General features: G+C 49.6%; 3 protein-coding genes across 3 annotated transcripts; 1 reads left to right on the top strand and 2 right to left on the bottom strand.

Annotated features, from left to right (window-relative positions):
- Positions 1-573: 573 nt before the first annotated feature.
- On the bottom strand, positions 574-3348 carry BROUX77_001277 (uncharacterized protein; the record flags this gene model as incomplete). Its single annotated transcript, XM_073745688.1, has 3 exons — positions 574-1778; positions 1839-2018; positions 2079-3348. 3 exons carry the CDS (start codon positions 3346-3348, stop codon positions 574-576), a joined length of 2655 nt encoding a protein of 884 aa, XP_073609512.1.
- A 943-nt stretch (positions 3349-4291) lies between these two features.
- On the top strand, positions 4292-6376 carry BROUX77_001276 (uncharacterized protein; the record flags this gene model as incomplete). The annotated part of the gene is made up of 5 exons (XM_073745687.1): positions 4292-4301; positions 4428-4445; positions 4592-4640; positions 4718-5834; positions 5915-6376. The coding sequence occupies 5 exons, from the start codon at positions 4292-4294 to the stop codon at positions 6374-6376; spliced, it is 1656 nt and encodes a 551-aa protein (XP_073609511.1).
- A 2910-nt stretch (positions 6377-9286) lies between these two features.
- On the bottom strand, positions 9287-11204 carry BROUX77_001275 (uncharacterized protein; the record flags this gene model as incomplete). Its single annotated transcript, XM_073745686.1, has 2 exons — positions 9287-10992; positions 11105-11204. 2 exons carry the CDS (start codon positions 11202-11204, stop codon positions 9287-9289), a joined length of 1806 nt encoding a protein of 601 aa, XP_073609510.1.
- Between the last annotated feature and the right edge of the window lie 6907 nt (positions 11205-18111).

Here is an 18111-nt window from a genome sequence, read left to right as displayed (position 1 = left end):
AGCCCTTCATCTCGTCTTGCAATACAGCCCACTTTGCCGTATCGCTGCGCTCTGCAACTGACTCGGGCCTCTTCAAACTTAAACTTATATCTGGCCTCTTGCTTCCACCCCTGACCCTATCTATTTTCGGATTCAAGGTTTCTAGAATCTTCCCCACACTCGCGGTTTGGTCTCTTTTTGGCCCTGGTCGCATAGTTTTAGGCTTTTGGTACAGCTTGATGGATGTAACCCTAGCTGGACCACCACTTTGATAACATCACCACATGCGTAGATGACATGGCTACAGATAGCATATTCCTTTGTGCTTGGCCCTCGGATTCGCTTTGTTTCATGCTGCCATGGATGGCCCTTCTCCCACCTGTTCGTCTAGTCTTTCTCGTATGCTTGCTTTTAGTTGTGAGACTGACTCAACGACACCTTATGCAGCTATTTGATGCTACAAAAACAGCATATATTTGTGTAAAAATAGTAAATCCAAACTCCATATGTTCCGTGAGAACAACCAGTCCTACATTTCCAATCACCAGATCCCATATATCCCCCTCGCAACGAGCCAACATTCCAATGTGTACTTCACTCCACCACGCCGGCTGCAATTGTGTGCTCACCACTGCGGATAACAACACGCTGGCCTGCCTCAACAGGGAGCTCCTGGTTGACAGTCACTGAAATCCGTGCAACCTCACCAGCGTCCACTCGAGTGGCACGAGAGTTTGTAATGAAGCCTGTCTTCCTGTCCAAGATCGCCATGACCTTGTTGATCTGCCCAGAGCACTGTAGCCGCCCGCGATGAAGGTCAATGCTGAGAGGGTACAGTGGCTGGAATGCTAGGGCCTTGAGCACAAGCTCCTTCTTAGGCTCCAGAGGGGAATCAAATGCGCTGAGAACATCACCGGCATTGATGCTGGTGGCCTCAACACCCACAACCACAAAGTCGACATTTTCACCGGCAACAGCCCAGTCGCGTGTTTCGTGACCAACAAGAATAGATTGAACGTAGCAAGATTCTTTGGATGGCGTAATCAAGAGTTGGTCTCCAACTTGAACCGTGCCAATTTCTATCCGACCAGACGCCGTTAGCTTTCCAGCGCCGGTGCTCCAGAGATCCGAGATCATCATGCGCATCGGATGGTCCAAGACGCGAGGGAGTGGCTCATCCCTATCTAAAGCCTCAACCAATGTTGGACCCTGGTACCATGAAAACGAATCATTATTGGGCCGAGTCACAACGTTGTCGCCATTGAGACCTGAAATAGGCACGAATTGGAGATTGTTGGGCGAAAAATCAAACTTGTAAAGAAAAGCTGTGATCTGTTCCTTGATTTCGTCGTAGCGATCTTGCGACCAGTTGACCATATCAAGCTTGTTAATCGCGACGACAATACGCTGAATGCCAAGACTGCGAAGCAGAAGAATGTGTTCGTAGGTTTGGCCCTTGATGCCCTTTTCAAAGGCACCGGTGTTTCCATCTAGAACGAGAATGGCAAAATCGGCCTGGCTAACACCGTAAATTGCGTTGTGAACAAAAGCCCGATGACCAGGCGCATCTAGAATTGTGTAGTGGGTTTTGTCGGTTTCAAAGGTATGGGATGTGACATCTACAGTCACGCCACGCTCACGCTCTTCCGCATTTTGGTCCATAACCCATGCTAGAGCAAATGATTGCTTGCCCATGTTAGTCGCCTCATGGCGAAAGCGGGAAATGAGAGACTCGTCAACTTCATGAAGATCCAAAAGTAAACGGCCCATGAGTGTACTTTTGCCAGCGTCGACGTGTCCTATTGTATCGTTGTCAGCGACTTTTTCAAGGCTATGTTAAAAAGAAACAGAGCACATACCAGTAACAACGAAGCTAGCTCTATTCTTTTCATGAGCTATACGGTGTTTATATTCACTAGCAACATCAATGTTCTTATGTTGAGGCTTGTTGAATGAGGGCTTGGAGGGGACTTTTGCGGACTTGTCCGATGTAGAGGGTGTACCGGGTGCAGTCGTACTGCTGGGCTGAAATTTGCGGGCTGTAGATATGAATATCAGATTAGCCTTCCCAGGTTATTTTCGACTTCCTCGAAGCGAACCTTGAGCTTGGGCAGTCAACACAACATCATCTGGACTCGGCTTGGCGAACACATCTGCGACCGAGTTTGCCGATGCCATGTAGGGCATGGGGTAACTCTGAGGCACGACGTTGACGGAGCCAGGCGGCAGCCTAAAGAGTGTTTGTGCAAATGCAGAGGGCTGAGTCAAAGACGAAGATACAGTCGTTGACTCGCCAGAGATGGTGCCATCAGGGGGCATGCTCTGAACAGAGGATTGCTCATCTTGACTCTTGTAGACAGCTGCTGACCTTGAGACAAGCTGCTCGGTAGATGAGATGGTAGTTGTGTCTGCAGAGGTATTATAACTCCTTTCAAGAACCGGATATGGGGTGTCTTTCAATGTAGTAGTAGAGCTTGAATAGCCATTCTGGCCAGCGCGCACATTATCAGAGACGGGTAGTGAGTTTTCAAGAGTAGTCTTAGCATCCACGTGGCCAACGGTGTTACTGGTGGAAAGTGTAGGCTTGGATGAAGAGGCCGACGCGCCAAGTGCAACAGGTTTGTCTGTCGGCGCAGAAGATTTGGGGGCCTGCTTTTTCCGTTGGGCGGCCAGAGCCTTGAGTTTGGAAGAGCCGCCTAAAAGGCCGACAGGTCCGAGACTGGCTGGCGGGACAAAGGCGGACTGGCGCTCGGCAGATACTGAAAGCCACGGCATATCACTGAACAATGCCCTGATTTGGCTCTTTTGAAGTTGCAAATCAAGTGCTGACTTGCTGCTTGAGTTGCCATAACCCAAGCTCAATTTCGCTGTTTCCTCCCCAGAAGAAAAGAAGTCATTGGTCGACATACCTTCAGCCTCCCGCTTGCTCTCGTTAGCTTTGGCGGTCTTGATAGTGCGAGCGATATACTCAAAGGTCTTGTCCGCGTCGTAGTAGTAGTAATAAAGAGATTCCTTGACTTTGGCCTCGGTGGTATAGCTGGCATCAGGGCCAAGTGCTATCATAATGGTGCTGCAGGCTGTATTCATGCGCTCACGATCAAGGAACTCGGTGAAAAGATACTCGACAGTCTTGTCCAGATCAGAAAGGTTGAGTGTAAGGGCTTGCTGGATCTGGTCGTCAGTGACTTCATCAGAGCGAGAATCAAGCTCCGCACGGATCTGCTGGATAATCGGATCGCCACCCGAGATCATGTGGCCGTTTTCGTCGTAAACCAAGTGGTCATCAACGTGGCCGTACTCGAGTTCGCCGCCACCATCTTCGTAGGAATCGTATCCGTCGTCAAAGTCGTCATAGTCGAACCCGGCCATTGTGAAGAGTTTAAGCGGCAACAGGTTTTCGTCAAGGGTCCGTGAGTCAAAGAGGAAGTGTCGGGAGTTCAAAAGACTCGCAAGAAATACGCCCAGTCGAGAATATAAAAGACTAGATAGAACCGATGAGAAATGGCAGAGGGGACGCGGGACTTTTATGCTGAGCAGAGACTGCCGCTCCAGATAGCTTCGGAGCTTTTAGTTAAGAGGCCGGATTGGTGATAGAGGCAGCTGTCCAGTCTGGAAATGGCCAAAGAAGATTACGCCACTGGGAAACGAGATCAGGGCATGTAGTATCGCGAAGCCTTTGACCGTATTCGTGCAGTCAGTACTAAATAGGTCCGAGGAGACTGGCTATACTATGGCAGGCTAAGACTGTTGTAACGTGAGCTCCGAGAAAGCAACACCCAACGCGGGGCAAAGTAAACGAATAGTAGTTACACAACAACAATGAAGACTTCTTGTTTAGGGGGGTGATGTGAAGACTTCGATAGCACTGTTCCATCCAGGGCCTTGGGCGCCTAAATAGACAGTGTTAGTACTCAGCAAGGCCACCGATAGCACTGTCTGAATCATACGCCACAGCGCCACACTCGTTTTTTTTCTCCAGCTGCTGGCCCCTAAGCAGCACCCTGGCGAGCTGTGGCCCCCCTAATAGACAGCAAGCAATTTTGGCGGGGAGCTTTGCTGCGTAATAGGCTACATTGAAAAACCACGACACCAAAAATAAGGTGGACGCTTCTAGGCCGTTCAGCCTTTCCACCATCACCACCAAGCTTGTCTCCTGGACTTTTCCTCCTCACGAGACACAACACGAAATACGACCGAGAGCCTGTCTCCTTCCCGAGAGCTTTCTACCGCATCTGCCGTATTTTCAGGCTTCAATTCTTGTCTCTGCATTGTCTCTCCCACATCAAAATCCCCCTCCATTTTCTAGCCCACCATGGCCATGAGTATGTATGCCCCTCCCCCTTTTCCACAGAGCCGGCGATTACTCCGCATCACATCTCGATTGGGCTATCGCGGGCAGCCATGTCCTCCCCTGTTGCAGGTGACTAACACGCTCTGTCCTATTTTAGATCTAGACCTCTCGAACGGTATGTGGTCCACCATCCCCGCCATCGTTACGTCAGCAAAGAGCCCGGCGACACGCAGCTATCGCGACACGGCAGTGTCATAGCGGCGCCATTCGCGGTTATCGCTAGACCAGAGTCTCGTGTGCTGAGCTAACATCAAACCGTAGCCGCCCTTATGAAGGATGACCAGGGCCGGCCGTTCATCGTCGTCAGAGAGTAAGTCCGACTACACGAGCTTGGGTTTTCCCACTGTATGAACACACGCTAATGATGCTGTGTCTCTCACTTCGCAGTCAAGGAAAGAAGAAGCGTATCTCAGGAACCGAAGCCGTCAAGTCGCACATTCTCGCCGCCCGGACAGTGGCCAACATTGTCAAATCGTCTCTGGGTCCCCGTGGTCTCGACAAGATTATGATCTCGCCCGATGGCGAGATTACAGTTACTAACGACGGTGCCACTATATTGCAACAGATGGAGGTCTCCAATCACGTCGCCAAGCTGCTTGTTGAACTGTCCAAGTCTCAAGATGACGAAATTGGTGATGGTACCACTGGTGTTGTCGTCTTGGCCGGCGCTTTGCTGGAGCAGGCGGCAGAGCTCATCGATAAGGGTATCCATCCTATTCGTATTGCCGACGGCTACGACCAGGCCTGCGACATTGCTGTCGCGGAGTTGGACCGCATCTCCGACGTGATAGAGTTCTCCAAGGAGGACACCAAGAACCTGCTCAAGGTCGCCAAGACCTCGCTCGGCAGCAAGATTGTGTCCAAGTCCCACGACCAGTTCTCTCAAATTGCCATTGATGCTGTGCTGTCAGTGGCCGACTTTGAGCGGAAAGACGTCGACTTTGACCTGATCAAGGTCGATGGGAAAGTCGGTGGTGCTCTTGAGGACACGGTACTTGTCAAGGGTGTCATTATCGACAAGGACTTTTCTCATCCCCAGATGCCCTCTGAGGTTAAGGATGCCAAGATTGCCATTTTGACATGCGCCTTTGAGCCCCCGAAACCCAAGACCAAGCACAAGCTGGACATCACGTCAGTGGAGGAGTTCAAGAAGCTGCAAAGCTACGAGCACGAAAAGTTTATTGAGATGATTGACCAGATCAAGGCTACCGGTGCCAACCTGGCGATATGCCAATGGGGTTTCGATGACGAGGCCAACCACCTGCTTCTTCAGAACAAGCTGCCTGCCGTGCGGTGGGTTGGCGGTCCCGAAATTGAGCTGATTGCCATTGCTACCAACGGTCGTATCGTCCCCCGGTTTGAAGACCTGAGCGCTGAGAAGCTGGGTACCGCTGGAACTGTGCGCGAGATGTCCTTTGGAACCACGCGCGAGAAGATGCTGGTTATTGAGGACTGTGCTAACACCCGCGCTGTCACTGTCTTTGTGCGCGGCAGCAACAAGATGGTGAGTTGTCTCCCTTTAAATGCCCCGCTGCTCTGTCTATTCCTTGCGACCTTACTAACAACATACACTTTGAATTTTAGATCATTGACGAGGCCAAGCGTTCGCTCCATGACGCCCTCTGCGTCGTCCGCAACCTGGTTCGCGACAACCGCGTCGTCTACGGCGGTGGTGCGGCCGAGATTGCTTGCTCGCTCGCCGTCGAGGACGCGGCCGTCAAGACGCCCGGTCTGGAGCAGTACGCCATGCGGGCATTCGCCAACGCGCTCGACGCCATCCCCATGGCGCTGGCCGAGAACAGCGGCTTCAACTCCATCTCGACGCTGGCCGAGATCAAGAGCCAGCAGGCCAAGGCTGGCGCCGAGAGCCGCGGCCGGCTGGGCGTCGACTGCATGTCGCGCGGCAGCAACAACATGAAGGATGCCTTTGTCATTGACCCGCTCATTGGCAAGAAGCAGCAGCTGCAGCTGGCTACCCAGCTGTGCCGCATGGTCCTCAAGGTCAACAATGTCATTGTTGCTGGTAGCGGCGAGCAGGACTTTTAGAAGAAAAAAGAAAAAGTAAAATAACCCGAAATTTAATACATGCCAGAATATGATTCTAGGGGCCTTCTCCTTTTGTTTTTACTCAAGAGAAAAACTATTGATAGATGGAAAGATTCTAGACAGTTTCTCTTTATAAAAAAAGATGATGATTCATGAGATGTTGATATGGTGCTGTGGTTGAGGTAGTAGAAAAGTGAGGTGACTAATTCGTAGAGCCAAGGATATATCCTTATGAGTGTTCGTCAAACACTTCTATCACAACGCGACCCAAATGTTCCTTTGTTCGTCTACACTTCCAGACACAAAAAAACAGATTCGCGACACTTGACACGCGCGCCAACTTGGCACGAAATCTTGACTCTTTACTACATGCATACCCAACTCCCACCTCCCACTGCAAAATGTCGTTCACCATGATTTGGTGCTCAATATACAGAGCCAACGAATGGCGCACCTCGCAAAGCTCTTGATGCATCTACGCCCTTGCCAGGTGGCAAGCCAGTCAGTCTTCCCCCCCACCCCCCCACATCAGCATCATGTTCTCAATCGGCGCAGGGAGAGGAGATAAAACGGGCCAGGCTAAGCCGGCCTGGAGCCCGGCATTTGACTCGCCGGCTGACCTATGCTTAGATGCAAGCGAATGGGAATAGGAGAAAGGAAAAGAAACCCCCCCCCCCCGACCCCCCGAAAGTGGATGGACAGCGGGAGAAGAAACTAGAGGAGCAATATCTACACGCTTGTAGGCCTTGGGGAATATTTGCACACACACACGCCCCATGCAGAGGTATCTTGCATCGTCTTCTGGGTCAAGCAGTACGTCGTGTTGATAGAGTCAGATTCCAAATACCTAGAGAACGGCAAAAAAAAAAAAGTAGCACAGCTGACCGGCTCAACCGGCAGCGCTCTCTCCCGTCTAGCCATTTCCGCAGATGCTTATTATTATTATTTTTAATCGGGGGAATGGGGGGATCGAGGTTTGCCACCGGTACAGACCTGGTGGACTTGATAGGGCTAGCATCTCGGCGTGCGTATTGACGTGTTTCTTTTGTGCCTGTTTTTTTGTTTTTTTTTTTTTTTTTTTTTTGGGGGGGGGGGGGGGGGGGGGGGGGGGCTCCCGCGAGTCATGGCAAGACTTAGCCGAGGAAGCTCCTTTCTCCGTCGGCATGTATATGCGTAAGGTGCTTGTAAGATACAACATGCTATGTGCCTTCTGACAGCACAGCTACTGCTATAACACGAGCTCCAACAGCAAAGGCGCTTAGTAGTGTCGTTGTCTCGTTGGCTTCCTCTTCTCCCCCTCCTTTGCTTATACCAGCTGAAGTAGTCTCCCGACTTCCGTCTATACTATTCCCCCCCCCCCCCCCCCCAAGCCCCGTCGAAGGTCTAGAAGAAACGTCAGAGCCCAGCCTTTGCATCTTGTTATGTCACCTTGATTACGCTTTGCCTTGTGATTTCAGCTTCCAGGCGCCTGGAACATCCATGTATGTACATACATGCATACATACATACATACACACACAACAAGGCGGTGGTGGCCTCCATAGTCCTTGATGTCTGTGGCAAACAAGTCGGCTAGCGGAACTTCGCGACCCTTTGCCTCTACCGCGGAATAAAGAACTCAACACTGAGTAATGTCAGTAGTTGTTCGCCAAAGGTAAAGTAAACCTCGGAACACACGTCAGACAGACCTATGTCTTACAACGCGACGCCGCCAACCACCGTGTGTGTTCTAAACTTCTTCTCGCTGTATATAACCCTAGGGTTACCATCATTCTAGAGTTCCACCGCACATGTTAGTTGTGTTGCACAAAGATCAGCGTTTCCCATCTGCAGAAAATACACACTGCACACAAAGATCATGCACGACTATCAACACGTTGAAGAAACGGAGCAAAAAAATTCGCATTAGGTGGATAAGCCCACAAAAGACAAGATGCAGAAAGGCTGTTGCAACTTTTGGAGTAAGAAAAAAGCATCGTCCAAAACCAAAAAAAAAAACAAAACGCCGGATTCCAAGAAACAACGAAAAAGCACTTCCAAAAAAAAACTTTTCATCATACTTTGGCCCATCACTTGAGTATTCCGTGAGAAATCAGATGAGGCAGTATATAAAAAAACCAAGTAAAAGAGAAGAAAACAAGAGAACTCGATTGAAAAAAAAAGAAACAAAAACTGGAACAGCAGAATGGTGTCCCTCACTCCTCCTCCTTTTGTGTTTTTTTTGGAAGAACACAGAGGCACAAAAGACGTCCAAATAAAGACAAGAATCAAGAGCATAGAGTCGGGAAAACAGAGAGATGGTAAAAAGGGTGAATTATGTTCCAGCCATTGGAACCAATTAACGAGTCAGACAATAGAAAAAAGATTCTTGTATTGGAACCATGGTATCATGACAGGTAAAGAAAAGCCTTCAAGAATCGCAGAGAAGACGAATAAAAGGGTCAAGCCAAAGAACCGATCCCGTGCCGGTGGGAAAGAAGAAGTCACCTCAACATGCCATTTTGTTGTACAACAATAAAAAGAAGACTGAGTCTCAATGTTTGCTGGAAAAGAAAATATTGATTTGAAACCGAAAAAGAAAAAGAGATAGATACCAAATTGTCGTGAACCTCGTGAAAAAAAAGAGAGAAAAGAAATAGCAGATTGGAAGAAAAAAAAGTGTAGAAAAAAAAGAAACAGGCGAGATCACGACTGTAGGAGAAAGAATATGAGCATGAGAAGAGAATAATACCCAGAGTCCAAGAGAAACATGACAAGGAAAAGGCACAGTGATAATAATGATATAGTACACAGCACCTAGACAACAAAGGTCTGAGGCGAAGGGGTTACACAGGGAATGGTCCGTGATGGACTACGGCCGCAGATGCAAAGCAACAGCTTTACTACTGATTGGAAGGCAAAAAGCCATGTCTACCAACCCTTGGTGTGATAACCATCCTGAGCGTCCTTAGTAAAGTACCGGTTCATCGTTCTGTCGTCCATGTCATCCTTCTTCATGAATGGCGCAGTCGGATACTGCTTCAAGTTGGCGACCTCATGCGACGTGTGCCGTCTCTGCAGGACGGCATTCACAGTCTTGGACTTTTGCTGGCGCTCCCACAGCATGTGGCGACGCAGCGACTCGGTAAGCTCGGTCGAGAGCATATTCCTGCGGGTCGTGCGCGGAGACAGCGCCCCGTTTGCATTGATTGGCTGGGCTCCTGCGCGCGGCGGGATTTGCATCTCGCGAATCGGGCGGAGTGGTTGATTGGATGGGCGCTGTTGCTTCATCATGAGTCCACTGTCCTCTCCGTCTCTATCAGGGCGGCGAGCATTAGAGGGGCCTGCGTTTTGTTCCATAATACCGAGAGCTGATGGCCCATTGTGCACACGAAAGCGGGGGTGGATCGCTGAAGTCGATTGTGAGGAAATTCCGCTACTCAGCTTCTTGGTATCGACATCTGTCTTTTCAAACATGAGGGTAATGAGGGAACGGCGCGAGGGGATGTTGACCTTGGAATCAACTCGTTGAAAGTAATTGCGGTCATCAACACTAGACTTGCCGCTATCTTCAAACGAGTCCTCCCATTCATCGGATTCGTCATCTTCAATAGCACTCTCGTCAATCTCGTCGGCATCGCCATCATCTTCGGAATCACTCTCGATGGCATTCTCGCTGCTTCCTATTGTGTCGACAAAAGTGCTAAATGATGTAGTCTTTTTCTTTGCAGGCAGCGACGGAGGAACAAGACTTTCTGAAGTAGCACCCTCGACAGAAGAGGTACCAACTTCAAAAACACTGCGCTTCTTGATGGCGGGCTTGATAGTCTTTGCTGCGGCGGTCTGTTCAGCTGGGCTTTGTCCGTTCTCACTTGCAGAGGCAGAGCCACCGCAGGTGAACATGGCGGATTTCTTGGCGTTGTTGCGGGCATTGATTGAGACAGGCTCCGCAGCTTCGATTGTCTTGAGAATGGTAGGTAGTTTTATTGAGCCAGCTGATGGAGAGAATCCTCGAATGACGGTGGTGGTTTTGGCGCTAGATGGAGCAATAGGGTCTTTTGAGTTGGCGGAGGCAGATTTCGAGGAGGGTGATGCAATAGACTCGGAGGGGATGTAGGAGGTCGGGGGAGCTGGCGGCATGGCGATGGGATCGGGGGACATGATGGGCTTTTCAGAGCGAGAAACCGAAGAGGCAAGAGTGTTTGCAGTGTTGCTGGTGCTGGTGCTGGTGCCAGCAGTGTTTATGGAGGAAGTGCTGGGCACGATCTGGGGCAGAGGAGCGGTCAATGGGTTTTCCTGGGTAATGATGGAGACGACCATCTTCTCAAATTCGTCAGACTTGACTGGCTGGGTAGGATTCCGAAGACATGAATCTTGTCTTCGGATGCAGGGCTTGATGTCGATGGCTGGTTCTGAAGCGGTGAATTCGACGACATCCTCATCAAGAGACTCAACACTACCGGAGAGCTGAGGAAGTTCGGGAATTTTAGCATCAGTGGGGATGTTCTTTGGTGAAGGGACCGAGTTGGTGGTTACTCTATTCTCAGAACTGCACAGGGTTTCGCGGTTCCATAGACGCCAGCTGAGGTTTTCCAGGCGGCGGCCTTGTTCAACTGAGGGAGCGCATCTAGCGAATACTAGAGGGTCACGCATTGTGGTTAGCCTGACGGAGGAGCCCTAAATACGAAAACATTTAAAACACAACAAGGGGTGGCAGAGATCACATGAGCACGAGAATGCATTACTTACCAGCCCAAACATAGAACAAGCTCTCCGGGTTGGCAGTGTCAATCTTACCAATGACATTGGCGTCAACGGTGAGAATATGTGTATTCAATGAATAAACCATGATGTCGGAATGGCGGCTCACGGGCCCGGACAGGACGGGTGGTGGTCTTTTGGGGGCGTAGGAGTCGCGATTTGAAGTCCAGGTCGACTGTCGGTCGCAGGCGCAACAGGTGCGGCCAGTTGGTCGGTAGATGGTGATTCGAAGGAGAATAGGGGAGTGGCGAAAGAGGAGATCCCGGCGTCAGATTGCAGTGGGAAGCAGACGCAGAGATTGAGGCACCAGTCGCGTAATAGAGGCAGGCTTTGGCAGTCGGTCAAGCTAAAGGGTAGCTGGTGTATTCTAGTCACAAAAAGACGTAGAAGAGTAGCGGGCGATGGTTGGCGTGCGTGTGTGTGAAGAGCGAATAGTGCTTCTCTGGCTGGATTGGTGGAGAGAAAAAAAGACAATGATGCAGGAAAATAGAGCAGGCAGATGAATCGGCAGAGTCGAAATGGCGAACAAGAGTTAGTGGGAAGAGAACAGTAAGCAGTGTGTGGCTGCGAGATCAGGCGGTTGGTTAGCTGGGTGAAGATGTGGTGGAAGTGGTGGTTTTTGAAGATTGAAGTCGAGAGTGCATAAAATAAAAGCTGCATTTGATTGGGGGGGGGGGCAATTCGGGGGCGGGCACAGTGGGTGTTAAGTATAGCAACGTTGGACGGGACAGGTTATTGCTTCTTTTTGTTCTGCGTTTTTTTTTTTTTTTTTCGCGGAAGCCCCAAAAAAGGAATCCAGCCCAAAAGCAAACGGACCAGCAAACGAGAAAAGAAAAAAAAAAAAGGATTTCTCTTTTTCGTTTGCTAGGCTTGGGTTCTGTGGGGTGAGGGGGGCCGTGTGTGCTAGGCTTGATGGAGCCTATGCCAATGAAAGCCCAGCCCATGTCATCCATACAAATAAATGACCGGAGACACAGGTGCCAAAGTCATTAGGACTCACGCCCCCTTGTCCCGCAAAGCGAATCTTACAGGTGCCTTTTTGGGCTACTTTAAAATCAGAATGGTGGCAAGAGAGCGAGTGGTGTGCGTTTTTGTTTTTGGTGCAGGGCCATAGGGGATGGGGGGTGGGTCCAATCCAGTTTTGTCTTTTGTGCACGGAAAAATTAATACAATAAGCGAAGCATGGAGTAATGTTCGGTGTTTCTTTTTGGGGCATCGCAGCGCTGTGGTTTTTTTTCTTCTCATATCTAGTGGTTAGTTACAAGAGAGAGGTTGCTGGAGATTTTGTTTTCTCTGGCTCTTTTTTTTTTTTTCAAAGGCGAAACGTGCCTGATCCAGCCACAGAAAAGTACAAGTATACGCACACATGGTGAAATGGCGCGTCTATGACTCTCGCTGGTCTGTCCGGGCAACTGCTGCTTGGGCTGCCAGGAAAGTACTGAAAGTTGACGGCCCTTTCTTCGTCCGTGTTGGGCTCAGCCAGCAGAAACAACACAAAGTAACCAACTACGTACATAGTTGCCATATAACTAGTTGTGTGTGTGTGTACCTTTGTATCAACCGGCACAGCAACAGCGTTAACAACAAAAGGCAAACAGGCACATTTCCCCAATGGGCGATATCATTGAAGGCGGAAGGAGGGGAGCCGATGGTCACGATGATTTCCCCTTCCAGAGGGTGCTTCCTAATCGGGCAGCATCGTGTGCGACATGGAAGTCATTTGGGCACTTGGGCACTTGGATATTTGTACAAGTGCAAAAATAAATATCAAGAAGTTAGGTCGTTTTGTGTTTCTCCGGCGGCGACCCGTGATCATGACAAAGCATCCGCCAACTGTAGGTTTGCATGCCTTGTACCAGCGCACAATTAAAAGTCGCTATTGGCAGGTTCTGTACACACACACACACAATAAGGCGCGTTTGTTGTCATGTCCCCTTCCGGCTATAGGTTGCTGTCACATGATGCAAAAAAGAGAAAAAGAAAATAAACTTGTTTTAGCTCTTGGGATGGTTAACCAAGCGTCTTGCTTGCAATTCGTCACTCTTCTTTTTTTGGACGGAGCTTCTCTTCTTTAAACATGGCCGTGGCGCATCTGCAATCTGCAATATTGGGCCTATACGTAACCATCTATATTAGCTGTGGTGGTGCTGATCTGGTCAGGAGGGACGAGGGGCCTGGGCGTCGGCTATAAGCACACAAGTATGTACAGACAGCTAACTATATGTGGTGTATATCTGGGTTGAATGTTGGTTAGGGCATAGCCATCCATTGTCACGATGGCTTGGACTATGTCCATTGCATCGCCTGGACTCAATCACGGCTATTTGTTGGCTGGCTCCCATCCCACTGCCCCTTTGTGTCGATCGATCTCGTGGTGGCCGTCTGGCTGGCTGCGCATGAAACGCATATGTATGTAGTTATGTAAATAGTTGGTTAGTTACCTGGTTCTATGCATAGGTATACAGGCAGAGTTTTTTTTTTTTTTTTTTTTTTTCAATACAGCTCTATGCATGCATGCTGTGCTCTATGGATGCACATGCACACACACACAATCCCAATCCCTGGATTTTCCATGAGACCTCGTGAGCAGACAGAGAATTCACCATCAAAAGGCGGTCATGGGCGACCCGTTTGTGCGGATGGATGGACGTGTACATACATATGTGTGTATCTGTATGTGAGTGCATATGCACAAGTCCTGGGTCCGGGACTGGGTCCAGCATATCCCCACGGCGCAGGGGACATGAGATAAGATGAGAAAGAGACATCCACAGACCTAGTTGTGCATGAATACATGTATGCGGTATATCTAGAGTCTCTCTTCTCTTGGTGTTTGACAGCCTGCAAACCCCGTCATGCAGCGCTGAGCTTCTCGGTTGTGATTTCTGTGCGTGCGTGCGCGTGTGTCAGCATCCAGACAGACCTCCATTGTGTATTTGCTTTTTTCTTTTTGGCTTTCCACATGACTGTTGAGACAGACAGACGATGGCCGCGGCTTGACTGGACTGGACTGGCCCTGCCCTCACATGCCACTGCCACAGGCTGTTTATCCGCCTATGGCCGAGTCACTTGCGCCTCGGGCCCTGCAATGACGATATCCGCGCCCATAAACCTCCCGGCCTTTTTTTCTATCCTTTTTGGGCTTTCCCATAACCGCTCTCTTTTACTGTTCAATAATAGCCGGTCGTTTGAGTCGCACATGCGGCAACAAAGATCGCCAGCGCACGGCTGTTCTCCAACAACTGCACAGAGTCACCGGTACAATAAGTGCTAACCCTACCCGAGAGCATCCAATCTTCAATGTTGACCAACTAGTTCGCTCAACTACTCCAACTCTCTGCCGGTAATTCTCCCCACGTAACCGGCCCTTTTACGGCGATCTCGCCTCGTGCCTCAGTGCTTGGCTTATTTTTTTTTCTTTTTCCCTTTGTCCAAAACAACATCCAGCAAGCAATCAAATCTCTCTCGTCCCTACTCTTTTTATCTTCCCCAACTTTTGCTTCTTTCAAAAAGAACCCCTGTACAATCAAAGGTCACCTGGTGAAAAATCCTAGTGCCAAAGCGCCAATTTACAGGGCTTGAGGAGTGGGTGGGAGCCCCTGAGGCCCTGCTGTTTTCAGGTTGGCAGGTCCCCTGACTTGGAAAAGACCAGTAACAAGTCGCCTAAGTCAGTTAACTCTGTGGTGTCTGTATGTATGTACATATGTACATTGTTACTTATACTTGTACAACACTACTCCCCCAACTGTCGACCACTTTTGATAAAACGGCCCGCTGATCACCTGCTATGTTGCGTCTTTTTCTTCCTTTTTTTTTTTTTTTTTTTGTTTTTCCCTCTCCCTTCTTTGTCGTCTCTGCCGGCCTGTCTCCTACGGCTGTATCGGACGGATAGGCCCTGGATCCTAGCCGCGGGCTTGGACCCCGTGTGTTCCTTGTCTTGTTTATCAAATTCTTTTTATTCCCTCTTCTGAAAACAAAGGGAGTAGTCTGCCTCGAAGATAGTCATGTGATTCTCCTCCCCCCTCCCCCGGTTAAAGACTTTGGCGCCGAGGATCAAGTCTAGTTTTCCTCTGCTGGGCCGGCTGTCAACCGCCGGCCTGATTTGACATGCTCTTTTGCTCTGGCTTTCTTTGACTTACACATGGAAATACGAAGGTGATGTATGCTGGCAGTTGTGCGTCGGCTTTGGTAGAACTGCCGTCCGGCCAAGTCTCAGTGGCAGGGAACAGGCCACTTGGCGCGGACTGTAGTTGACTAACCACAGATATTAAGGGTTTCCTCCTGTGATGAATGACGTGACGTGACGGACTATCACATGCTGCGGCTTCTCATGGTACCACATGGTGTGCTCTATGCCACTGTGATTCGCTCTTTGCCCCAATATGATTGGCCGCTTCACGAACAGAAAACAGCCCAATCTTCATTCGCAGTCGAGCTGAAGACCGACTGGCCTTCATTTGTTTGTGATTTGTACTCTGCGCTTGTCTTGTATAAGCTCAGGCTCAATGGCAACGTCGCAACGGCTCTTGACCAACACGGTCAAAAGTTGGCAGTGCTGGATTGACTGGTTCTAAGCCAGTGCTTAATCAGCCAGCCAGCTAGCATTCAGCTGACTCTAGCTGTTAGTATAGTATACAATACACAAGCAGAGCCTGCAACATACATACTGGTCTAGCTGCTCCGCATATCCAAGTATGCGTATGTTAACAATAGCCCCGGAATACGACAAAGACAGCACCTGTCATACGATGGACAACGCGCAACTGCATTTGCAGACACCTAGCTGGATAAGCATGTATGTACACATAGACACAAGTCTGTTCTGTATGTATGCATGTAACTATGTACTTGCAGACTTCCAGGCTCAGCACATTGTACAAGTAGGGCGTCTCGGATGCTCAGCCTGCTGCTGTTGGGCCAGGGATAGCGCCTGTTCAAAATCAAGAATAGTCTTGGCTCCGTGAGTATCGGGTAGCGGGCTTTGAGGCTCAGGGTCACGCTATCTACGACAATTGTACTCATCTGGAGACGAGGCCGATTTTTGGAAAAGGGAGCCCATTCAAGCATATTTGTACCAATAGCCGCAAGCCCAGCCATGCGAGGAGTGAGTATCGCGGGCGCACGTGATACCGGAGCTTTGTTACATATCAGATTTCGCAGAGTGCAGAGATATTTGAGCACTACAACATGGCATGACATGAGCTTGTCAGCTGGGCTTTTACTTCTGCAATGAGTATGAGCTGAGACGCTGATGTCAAAGAAGGGAGAGAGGGAGGGGAGTTGTTGGCTGGGTCGCAGATGTGACTGGTACGAATCCAAAGAACAGGACATGTGAGAAGAGAGTCTGTGACCCTGAGGTCTCAGGAGCCCTATGCATTAGCTATACACCGACAAAGAAGTAAAAAAAAAACTCTTCAAGTCACAAGGCAAGCCTACGGAAGCATTGCATGCTATGCAGGGCAGAGAAGGAGAAGAACTGTAGGCATAGTTGGGTCAATTATATGTAGCTCCGTGAGAAGAGAAAAGAAAGAAGAAAAAGAAAAAAGAAAAGGTTTCCCTTGAAGTACTCGTACGTATATCAACACGCCATTGGCGTCTTCTTCTCGCTCCCTGATTCCGGCTTCCTACGACGGGAAGAAGGGAAGAAGAACAACTAACCACACCAAGACAAAAAGGATAAACTCTGGCACGCACGAGACAGACATTAAGACAAGAAAGAAACATGGGCAGAGGGACCACAGATATGACAACCAGGGAACCGGAACCTGCTCGAGAACGACGCCCAGAGCAGCAGATAGACAGCCGCTGGCTGGCCCTTTTTTTTTTTTTTTTTTTTTTGCTTGTGCCCGTTGTATAAATATAACTAGGCCAAGGTCTGCCGCGTTGGAATGGCGGGTTTACCCAGTAGGCAAGCCAGGCCAAGCCTGTAAACATGTGTTGGTAAGAATTCAATATAAGCCAGGGAGAGAGAGGAGAGGAAGGGGGGAAGGGGGGAGGGGGCTCTTTTTCTTTCTTCTATAGTTACAAGTGCCAAGTATCAGCGGTTCTTTGGATCTTACTATTTTCCTCTTTGGTTTTGGTTTTGCCTTGAACAAAGAAACAAAGAGCCACACGAGACGGAGGAGGTACTTTCCTGGTCTACTAGTGCATAGTATAGTTAGTTGGTCAACAAATCATGTGAAGAAAGGTAACGTCGTCTTCGGCCCAATGGATCTTGACTCTAACTTGCGTGCTCCTCTGTTCCTTGCCATGGGCGCCCCAAGATGGTGAAACAAAGCCAGAGCTGCTACTGCGGCAAGACAGACAGCATGACAAAGAATAGAAGAAGAAAACGCCTCGTCCTCCTCGTTCGTGTGGTCAAGTCGCCCTGGACCAGCTGCATGCACAGGCCTTTTCTGAACAAGAAGTAGATTTGTGTCTAGTTAGCTACTTGCAACTGTATTCTTCTTGTCCTCCCCTCCCCAGTTTCTAGGGGTAAACAAGAACGAGGACAAAAGGCGGCTTGGATTTTGACACCGAGACGGCCCGGAGTCTGAGTACGCGGCGCATGTGATTTGGGGAGGGAGAGGCCACTGCTCGACTCCTCTGATCCATGGTTGCGTCCTTTTTGTTCTTCTTCTTATTCTCTCTATCCTGCCTTCATCTGCCTCCCCGTCGCTAGTGTTCCTTGTTCGGCGCGGTCCATTCTAGTCTCTAGCCTGGACTGTCTGTGCGCTTGCGCATCTACTTCGTCTGACCCGGCTATGAGGAGGAGTACAGAAGAGGGACCCAAAAAGGAAGAGGAGAAGGGGCCCCCCTCCTCGTGGTTATGATGTATCGTCCTTCTAGAAGGAGCATCTGGGAAGAGGATTTCGTATGGGGTAACTGGATACATGTAATGTAATCTGCCATGTAATAACTATGGCGTGTATGCTTGTAGTTAGTTAGTTATATAGAGACAGTACCCGCACTCTGGTGTGTGTGTGTCAAGTCTTGTTGTAATAGCTCACGGGCAA

This window comes from Berkeleyomyces rouxiae, assembly GCF_048999995.1.
Source record: "Berkeleyomyces rouxiae strain 22BRR77 chromosome Unknown BrBRR77_ptg000001l, whole genome shotgun sequence".
In the NCBI taxonomy this organism is placed as follows: domain Eukaryota; kingdom Fungi; phylum Ascomycota; class Sordariomycetes; order Microascales; family Ceratocystidaceae; genus Berkeleyomyces; species Berkeleyomyces rouxiae.
This window is presented reverse-complemented; position numbering and strand designations above follow the sequence as displayed.